The 9,942-nt window shown below is 33.8% G+C and overlaps 1 protein-coding gene across 1 annotated transcript; it reads left to right on the forward strand.

Moving 5' to 3' along the window:
• The first annotated feature begins 351 nt into the window (after positions 1-351).
• TSL (Protein kinase superfamily protein) lies at positions 352-9,629 on the forward strand. The gene is made up of 17 exons (XM_085709475.1): positions 352-678; positions 812-1,057; positions 3,330-3,416; positions 3,663-3,848; positions 3,969-4,019; positions 4,230-4,337; positions 4,914-4,958; positions 5,232-5,344; positions 5,427-5,493; positions 6,110-6,176; positions 6,573-6,667; positions 6,734-6,913; positions 7,087-7,297; positions 7,697-7,961; positions 8,090-8,144; positions 8,343-8,504; positions 9,127-9,629. The coding sequence occupies exons 2-17, from the start codon at positions 833-835 to the stop codon at positions 9,220-9,222; spliced, it is 2,013 nt and encodes a 670-aa protein (XP_085565601.1). The 5' UTR covers positions 352-678; positions 812-832; the 3' UTR covers positions 9,223-9,629.
• The last annotated feature ends 313 nt before the right edge of the window (positions 9,630-9,942 follow it).

Consider the following 9,942-nt stretch of genomic DNA (forward strand, 5'->3'; position numbering starts at 1 on the left):
ACGCAATCTCAATCGTATGATCTTTAATTATAGTATCAAACGATTAGTACTTTACCTTTACAAAACGGATCTAAACACGCATAATTAAAATGTAAGTTATGATCTTCTAATCAAACGGTCTATATTCTACCCTAAATCCAATATTTTCACCCAAAATATCAAAGTATCAAGCGATTAGTATCTTAGCTTTGCAAAACAAATCTAAACAATCATAACCACCAATTATTTCCAATTTTGACCCTTAGAAATCACTTTCCTAAAAACAAATCAGCCCACAGCAATTTCACAAAAGAAAATAGTAGTCACACAATTTCAAAACCTCTATTACTTCTTGTTTTGCAATGATGCTTCATTCTCTCACATACCCAATTTAATCAAACCAATCTTTCCCTCCCAAGCCCAAGCTTTTGATTCCACCACTCTAAACAAACCCTAGACTCTCTCTCTCTCTCTCTCTCTCTCTCTCTCTCTCCACAAAATCAATTAATTCTTTGATTTTTTTTACCCAAAATTTTCACTTTCCTTCACAACATCAACACACCCATCGTAAATTTTTTGACCCTTTCATTTCTTCAACTGATTCTACGATTTTCCCATTTCATAATTTCCACAAAACCCTAATTTTCTTTACGTGGGTCGCTGAAAAAATTACACCTTTTCCTCTTTGATCACGAATGGGTAAGACCAAATTCCTCAAAACTCGTTTTTTTTTTCCATTAAAGAAACGATTTTTTTCTCAAAAGGGTTGAATTTTACGAGGTTATTGTGATTATGGTTTGAATGATTTTTTCTGTTTGTTTGTGAAAAACAGTTTGCAGTTACAGAGGCAACAATGTCGGATGATATGCTAGTGCATTTTTCGTCAAATTCTTCGAATCAATCGGATCAGTCTCTGCCTACAAAGATTGCCAAGTTGGAAGCTCGAATGGTGGGAAAAGGTTCTTCAACTGCTTCTCAGCAACAAGGTTGGCCTTCTGTTTCTTCTTCTGGGAAATTCAGTGGAGTAGCAGCTGAAGAAATGGTTGAGCCTTGCAGTTCAAGTGATTCTGATGATGATGTAAGTTTTATACATTTTTATGTGCAAGATGAGTTATGTGTTTATGATGTAAGTGATTCTGTTATGTTTGTTGCTTATTTGATAAATGATGGGGATTTTCAATGCTGATTTAGTAGCAGGTTGTGGAAGTTTTTATTTGATTGTTTATAGTTATCTGGGTTCTTGAATGTGTCAGACGCCGTCACTAACGTCTTTGAATGTATCAAAAGTAGAAAACATCCCCAAATATATATTTCATTAGTCAGTTTGATTCTCATAAGTGTTTTTGTTAGTCAGTTAGGTCCTTGAATGTGTTGTCCATTGTGAAGCTCAATATGCGGGTGGGGTGGGGGTGTCATACGATACAAACACATGATTATATATATATATATATATATATATATTTTTTTTTTAAATTTAGGATACAATACGAGCTATATATGTTAACAAGTGATTCTGATGATGTGTACAGTGTACATTTATGAGGATTATTTTTGTTTTATTTGTTGCTTATTTGCTTGTAGTGATTGGGATTTTAAATGCTGATTTGTTTTGTTGGTTGACTGATTGTTTATCGAGTAAATAGCCATCTGGGTCCATGAATAGGTCGAATGTTGTTGCACCCTCCTTACATATTCAAAATTACAATTACAAAAAAATCCCCAAATATATCTTTCGTTAGGCGGTTTGATCGTCGAATGTGTCTTTTGTTAGTAAGTTAGGTCCTTGAGATGTTGTCCACTATGAAGCTCGAATACGTAATGCGGGTAGGGATGTGATACGATACAAATAGTTGAAATTTTTGAACTCTAGGACATGTAAGAGCTAGATATTTTATTTTTTGAAGGACGTAAGAACTAGATATGTTAACAAGTGATTCTGATGATAATGACAATTTATTAATGAAAATATATTTATAGCTCAAATGAAAAATGGACCCCATCTAAAACTAAAATCGGGTCAAGTTCTAACTGTTCAAATGTATTCTGTAACAATAAGATAGCCACATTTTTCCATTATATACAGAATATATCCTGTCATTTTTTTTTACTTTATTATATTATATAAATAAGATATCGATAAAAAAATAGTGTTTTTTTCCGTTATGGATTTCCTGGAACATATCGTCGTATTTTCAATGAGTTCGTATGGAAGATATTCAGTCCCTCATACTACAAGGTCACCCTAACCCAGAACAATTTTTTTCCCTTTTTATCTGCAAGGTTTGGTGGTTTGAGGGTTATTTTTGTTGTATTTGTTGCTCATTTATTTGTAGTGATAGGGATTTTCAATTCTGATTGTGGAAATTTTTGTCTATTGTTGTTTTGTTGGTTGACTGATTGTTTATTGAGTAGATAGTCATTTGGGTTCTGATTGTGGAAGACACTGTTACCACCATCTTCGTTTGAATGTATCAAAATTAGAAAAACATATCCGAATATATATTTCGTTAGATGGTTTGATTCTTTGAAGTGTCGTTTGTTAATAAGTTAGGTCCTTGAATGTGCTGTCCACTATGAAGCTTGAATACGTAGTGCGGGTGGGGGGTGTGATATATGATACAAATACATGATTTTTTTTTTTTTTTGAATTTAAAATATGATACAAGCTAGATATGTTAACAAGTGATTCTGATGATGATGATGCAAGTTTTATCCCTTTTTATCTGCGAGATGGGTTTGGCACTTTGAGTGTATGCATTTATGAGGTCTCTTTTTGTTATATTTGTTGCTCAGTTGCTTGTAGTGATAGAGTTCTTCAACGCTGATCTAGTAGCTTTTTGTAGCAGTTTTTGTTTGTTTCGTTTTGTTGGTTGACTGATTATTTATTGAGTAAATAGCCATCTGGGTCCATGAATGTGTTGGGCGTTTTACATCGTCCTTGAATTTTCATAATTACAATTACAATCCCCAAATATATCTTTCGTTTGGCGTTTTGATCCTCAAACGTGTCTTTTGTTTGTGAATATGGTCGTTGAATGTATCGACCATTAATCGAGAGTCGAGACACATTTATGGATGTTTTTATAAATTTGATACAGTCAAGGACTTTAGCGATACGGTCTCGCTCATTTGAGGACCAAAATGACCGTTTACTCTTTGTTTATCCTCATTATTTATCTGTTTATCGTTTTTGATATTATAAACGCATGCGGTATTTTTGTGTTTTCATTGTTGGTGTTATTTTGAGTATTTTATTGTTGATTATCTGGAAAATATAAATGGTCGAATGTGTTCTTTTGATGGACTAAATTGATAGATTGCCCTTATCTTCATATTTCTTTCTATTCCAGAATGGTGCTGATTTCTTGATTCAAGCCAACACACGTAAGCGCTTAAAACCTCACGATGATAACGATGATGTTTTTGAACGTGCTGAGGTTTGTTTTTATATGGTGGCTCTATATACTCTTTGCTATAGTAGTAATAGAAAAGCCGTGTCTCATTGAAAATATGGCAATGCGTCAGATAAATTGCTTGTGCTTGGCTTACTTCTAAATACTATTTAGTCGCCATCTTCTGTTACTAGTATTTTGATGACTTCAACAATTGTAAGAAGTGGTACTTTGTCTCAATTTGGTGTCGTAGTTGTTTCCATTCCAACTGAATAACTATCACTATATCAGGTTGTTACTGAAGGAAGACAAACTAGTTTGGAGACAAAAAATAATGTTGATGCAAATAGAAAGAAATCTGGTCGTGGAAGAGGGAGTTCTGGTTCAAGCAGAGGTCGTGGTTCCAAATCTAATGATCAGACCAGAACACAAATTTCTTCTTCAACAGTTTCGGCTTCAAATGGTCAGAATGAGAATGTATGTCGTAAAGTTACTTCCCATCAAATATTTGGTTCTTTAAGCAATAAATTTTATGGATTGATCATTTATGTCGCACTCCTTGATTGTTCGTTACAGAACTCATATTTTTGTTTGCAGGATGGTAGACTCAAAGATCCGTTTCGTAATGATAATGGTGCTTCATTAGAGGTATGTCTTCTTTTATATTTTTGAGTTCTACGTGCAAGTTTTAAGGCAAGTAGAAGAATGGGTGGCTTTATATGTATATGATTAGAATTATGATATGATCTCTTTAAATTGTCCCTTTCCCCAACATATCTCAATGACATTGCTGATACTTTAACTTCATTAACTTTCATTTTCTTTTTCTTATTTTATTTCATCTTTGTATTAAATTAGGAGGAGATTGCATCTTTACGTGCAAAAGTTGTTGTGTTGGAGGAAGACTTACGTAAAGCAAAGCAAGAAGCCTCTCAGCATCAGAATATCTGTCCACAGTTAGAAAAGGTATATGAATAATTGTCCTATTGCAACAAGAGATGTGAATCAGAAGGATGTTTTCTGAAACTTGAATTGTATCAAGTCATAAGATATCATGACAATTGATAAATAGTTTCAAAAACATACACCTATAAATGAAAGAAAATAATTACAATAGAATTTTCGCTCAAATTTTACTCATTGGAACTTAATTTGTCATTAATAATGAATCATACACGGCATATATAATTCTCAGATTCAGCAAAATTTAAGGCCCAAACTAAAAAATGACAATAATTTACACTGTATTTCTTATAGAATTTCTTATAGAAGGTGCAACTGGGCAGTTGGTATTGTAACTCATATTCCAAACCAAATCCATTGTACGACCTGACAAAAATGGCAGTGAAACAACCGAACTGTGTTATTCAAACTGCATTCTTTTGATACCATTTGCTAATTGAATTTATAGTGAACTGTAAATATGCTTTTATGAATTGTAAATTGTAAATACGTATTAGGTAATAGAATTGACGGTTGTTGAAACTAATGTGATGGTTTTCTGTTCTTCTAAATTCTAATGTTTGATTTTGGCACATGTAGGAACTGAAGGAATTGAAAGATCTTGAGGAGCAAATGAAACCTAAGGTTTGATTATTTTCATCTTTTGATTGTGGTTAAACTTTCCTTCCCGATTCTCTCAAGGCACAAAACTCCTATTGGTATACATGTTATTTAAAATATAATGAAGTGGTGGATTCAATTGTGCATGCACACGAATCTTCTATAACAAAGATGAACTAGAAATTTTAAAGAGGTTATCGTTCTCTTACTCCAAAATAAGTTAAGGAGCATTGCATGTGTCACGTATAAAAATTAAGTTAAGCCGGCATATTAACATCCAGTCCTTGAATTTTGTAGAGAACAAAAATAATATCCGATTTGCTGATATCAGTTTCAAAGGCTGAGAGACAAGAAGCAAGACTAAAAGTACGACAGGACTCATTGAGACTCGGAAATGTTGGTGTAATCAGGTATAGGTAGAGCATTGTGACAAATACCTTTTTATAATATTTTTATTTAGGTTTTCTTATTGGTTTATCATATGAATTTTAGAGCTGGAACTGTCTTAACTGAGACCTGGGAAGATGGTCTGGCGTTAAAGGATCTGAATGCCCAACTTGTATGTCTAACCTCTTTCTTTCCCTTCATATTTATTTATTGAATTTATTATGCCCCAATGGTATTTCTAAGTATGATCGTAGATGTCTTGCCCTCTTTGGGACAATTTCTTCATAATATATTGGGATTCAAGATGAGATTCCTATTCAAAATAGTTAAACACTAGAGATTTGTATCAATGTACATTAGCCAATGCTTGACATATGCTTTTTAATTTTATTGCTCGAATATTTGTATGTACACTATAAAAACAAATTGATTGTTTCTGATGTAACACGTTATCGTTAAATTGAACTGTCTCTAAATATATTTACGTGTTTCATTTTGGTAACAATGGTTTTATGGGCCTCAATTAGGATCTTGGATTCTAAATATCATCAAACAAGGGCCTTTTTGCTTTTGTTGAATTGATGAAGAAATACAATTTTAAGGATGGTGTCTTCGAACTTCCACCTGTTTTCCTTTTCAGTACTATTAGGCATTAGCTTGTGGTATATTTTATGAATGTTTCTATAACTTTTCTGTGGTGGTTTTTTTATTTTCAATTGGAGCCATTGCATATATCAGTAGTTTGCATTAGTAATAACATGAATTACTTTATCTCTTGATTTTTACAGAAACAACTACTCGAAACAAAGGAGGCAATTGAGCGCCAGCGCAAGTTATTCAAGAAAAAACAATCTGGTACCACTTAGTTTCCTTTTTTCTGTTACCACTTGTCTTCCTGAACTTGGGGAAGAGGGGTTAAGTGGACTGAACGAGTGACTGTCCTTTTCCGCTTTTCCTTTCCCTTCATTCGTAGTTTGTACCAATTGTCATTATAACTAACATATATCTTGGATCATAATAAACCAGAACACTATGTAATTTGTTTGCATCATACTTTTAATAGCCTCCACTATTTACTTATTTATACGATATTATTATAAATCATGAATATGCTCCTTAAGATGGCTAATCGATACAATAAATATCTGTTTCAGGCTATGAGATACTGCTGTGCTATCTTGTATCACATTATTCCGCTCACTTTCTAATGGTTTGAATTTTGTTTTTCTTGGCCCTTTTCCATGCCTGAAGATAAGGGTGATGGAATAGATGCAGAGGCTGGATTGCTGGAAGATATTCTCATTCACGAGGAAATCTATAAGTCCCGACTAGCCAGCATTAAACGGGTAAGTTGCTACTTCTCCGCTTATTCTATTTCCTTTTTATACTTCTACTGACTGAACAATTTTCAGGAAGAAGAAATTGTTTTGCGAGAGAGGGACCGCTACGAACTAGAGAAGGGAAGACTAATTCGTGAAATGAAACGCATTCGGGATGAAGATGGTTCACGGTTCAACAATTTTCAGATTCTAAACCATCGCTACGCCCTTCTAAACCTTCTTGGAAAGGGAGGATTCAGCGAGGTGTACAAGGTCTAAACTTTACTGTACAATATTAATCATTTTATCGTATTTATATTAATTTAGCGAATATTATACAAGGTTGAGTTACTAAAACCAGAATCCTAGAGAGTTCCTTTGCCTTTTATTGGCAAATGTAAATAAATACCTTTTTGCAGTGATTTGAAGTAAAAAATTTCCAGCAGGCTTTTGATTTGGTGGAGCATAGATATGTTGCATGCAAGCTTCATGGTTTAAATGCTCAATGGAGTGAAGAGAAGAAGCAAAGTTACATAAGGCATGCAATTCGGGAGTATAATATTCACAAGACCTTGGTCCATCGTCATATTGTTCGTTTATGGGACATCTTTGAGATTGATCCAAATACATTCTGCACTGTTCTAGAGTATTGCAGCGGTATATACACCTCATCTGTTTTATGAAGATAATTAATTATTTTGTTGACTTTTGTGATAGACTATGGGTCTGTTTGGATTGAGTTATTTGAGCTTGCACTTTGTGAGACTGTTTGAGAGAGCTTATGAATAGAACCTATGACATGTTAATAAGCTGTTTTCAGCTTATTTCCATAAGCTCTCCAGAATAACTTACGAAAACAACTTATAGCTTATATGAAAACTTTTTGATTTGATTTTATCTTTTATTATAGAAATAACTTCTACATAGCACTTAAATGATAAACACGTCTATAAGTGCTTGTTGAAGTTGTTTATCCAAACATGCTTATAAATATTGTATGTTTGATTTCTTGTTTTGTCTACTGCTCCTTCATTTTATCCTCCTCTGTTCTACCAGGGAAAGATCTTGATGCTGTTCTTAAAGCAACACCTATATTGCCTGAGAAGGAGGCTAGAGTCATTTTAGTTCAGATTTTCCAAGGCCTTATTTACATGAATAAAAGAGCACTGAAGATTATCCATTATGATTTAAAGCCTGGAAATGTTTTGTTTGATGAGCTCGGTATTGCCAAAGTGACTGATTTTGGTCTTAGCAAGATTGTGGAGAATGATGTGGGATCCCAGGGTATGGAACTTACATCCCAGGGGGCTGGAACGTATTGGTAAGTGATGAAGATCATTGTTGTAGGATTTCAAATATTGAAGTGATCCAAACTTGTTGGTTTTAAACTTCTTTCAACATTTGCTTTAATAAACCTCTTTTTGCCTTTCTTTCATTTTGGAATTGCAGGTATTTGCCTCCTGAATGCTTTGAGCTCAGCAAGACGCCTCTTATATCATCCAAGGTCATTAATTTTTTTTTTTCAAGTCGTGAATGCATGGATCATTTTTTTGTGTTATGAATCTCAATTTGTCAGTCATTTTGGTCAATGGATATTTCGTTTTAACATAAGTTTCGTGATGTCGGTATTGTGCAAACAACTAAGTGTTGGATAATTATCTTACTTGATATTCACATAACATTTCTGACTTGTGGAAAACAGGTTGATGTCTGGTCTGCTGGTATTTTGTTTTATCAAATGCTCTTCGGTAGACGTCCTTTCGGACATGACCAAACACAAGAGAGAATACTTCGTGAAGACACAATTATTAAGGCACGCAAGGTTGAATTTCCCTCAAGACCTACTGTTTCTAATGAGGCAAAGGTAGGTTGAGACCTTTTATGATAAGTACTGCCCGTAGCTAATTGTTCTTTGGCCATCGTTCATTTATTTATATTATTCTATTATTCAGTGGACACAATCTTCACCTGTTTTAGGTTATATTATTGCACGAAAATCCGACTTTATTCTATGTGCAGGCGCAATTAGCCTTGACAATTTATCTGAATGTGCAAATTCTCTCCTCGGTATCACAATGCCCATTAAAATGTTAATGGTTTGATTTGATAGTTGTTGAAAGTAATTTGCAGCAATGAGAAAGTATTGGTAGTGCAAGATATTTTTTCATTTAAAAATTTATACTTCTAATTATCATCAGCACTCAGCAGAACCATAATAATATTTCTTAGGCATTGTATTATTCTCTAAGTAACAAACTATAAAGTAGTTAAAAGTAGTTATAATCTCAACTGTTGAAGAAGGAAGCAGACTATGAAGTAGTTAAAAATCTCACTGTTGATTTGCCAATCAAAATTATAAGTCTGCACCGTTTTCTCTGAATAACACTCCTCACAGTTTAGAGGAACCAAATCCAAAATACCTACTTACTTTTTATAAATATCACTGAAACCTGACGATATCTCTATTTCATCTACAAATTTGCCAGGAATTTATACGGCGGTGTCTAACATATAACCAGGCTGAGAGACCAGATGTATTGACCATTGCCCAAGATCCATATCTCACATACGTGAAGAAGTAGTGATGTTCATTGACATGGCTTTGTTACCCTTTCCCCACCAAAAAAGCATATGGGGATCTCATCTTCTAACTTAAGTCACTATATATATGTCAGAATTTGTATAGGCTGTTAAGGTTTTCTTATCTCAAATGAGTGAGGGAAAGGATTTTTCCCATTCTAAAAGGAATTCTTGTTTTCTTCATGCATTTATCATTTGGTTCAAAATACCGGAGTAGCAAAAAGATAGTTGAGTTGACTTGACCTTGAAAGGGTCAATGATGTATAGGTAGGTAAGAAGTTATTTTTTTTTTTTATTATTCTTGCCACCAAATTATTGGATTATAATGCATATTGATCCGCTGCATTTTCTTTTCATTTGTGGAGAGTTGTTTAAAGACATTTTATTGAAGAGTTTGCTTATCTTACAATTGTATAATATAGATGGTTTAGCCTAGTATGCGGTGCTTGGGGCAAAAGTAGTTTTCAACCATCATATGTGATGTATTTCAATCAAACTGGCAATGATACAGCAATGAAAAACAACTTGTTATTTGCAACTTGGCCTCCGATTCTTCTTAGTTCAACTTTGGCGAGCCAACTTTTGAAACCCAGGGTTTCGTAATTCCCTTAAGTTTAGGGCTTGTAGTGCTTCAATCATCAATAAATAATGGTGGCAACTGTCCCCAACATCAATTCTCAAAGATGAACTTGCACATGCACAACAAGTAGAAGGAAGGCATT

This window comes from Medicago sativa, chromosome 5 (assembly GCF_051527215.1).
Source record: "Medicago sativa cultivar Bolivia chromosome 5, Bolivia_mono, whole genome shotgun sequence".
NCBI classification, from domain to species: Eukaryota; Viridiplantae; Streptophyta; class Magnoliopsida; order Fabales; family Fabaceae; genus Medicago; species Medicago sativa.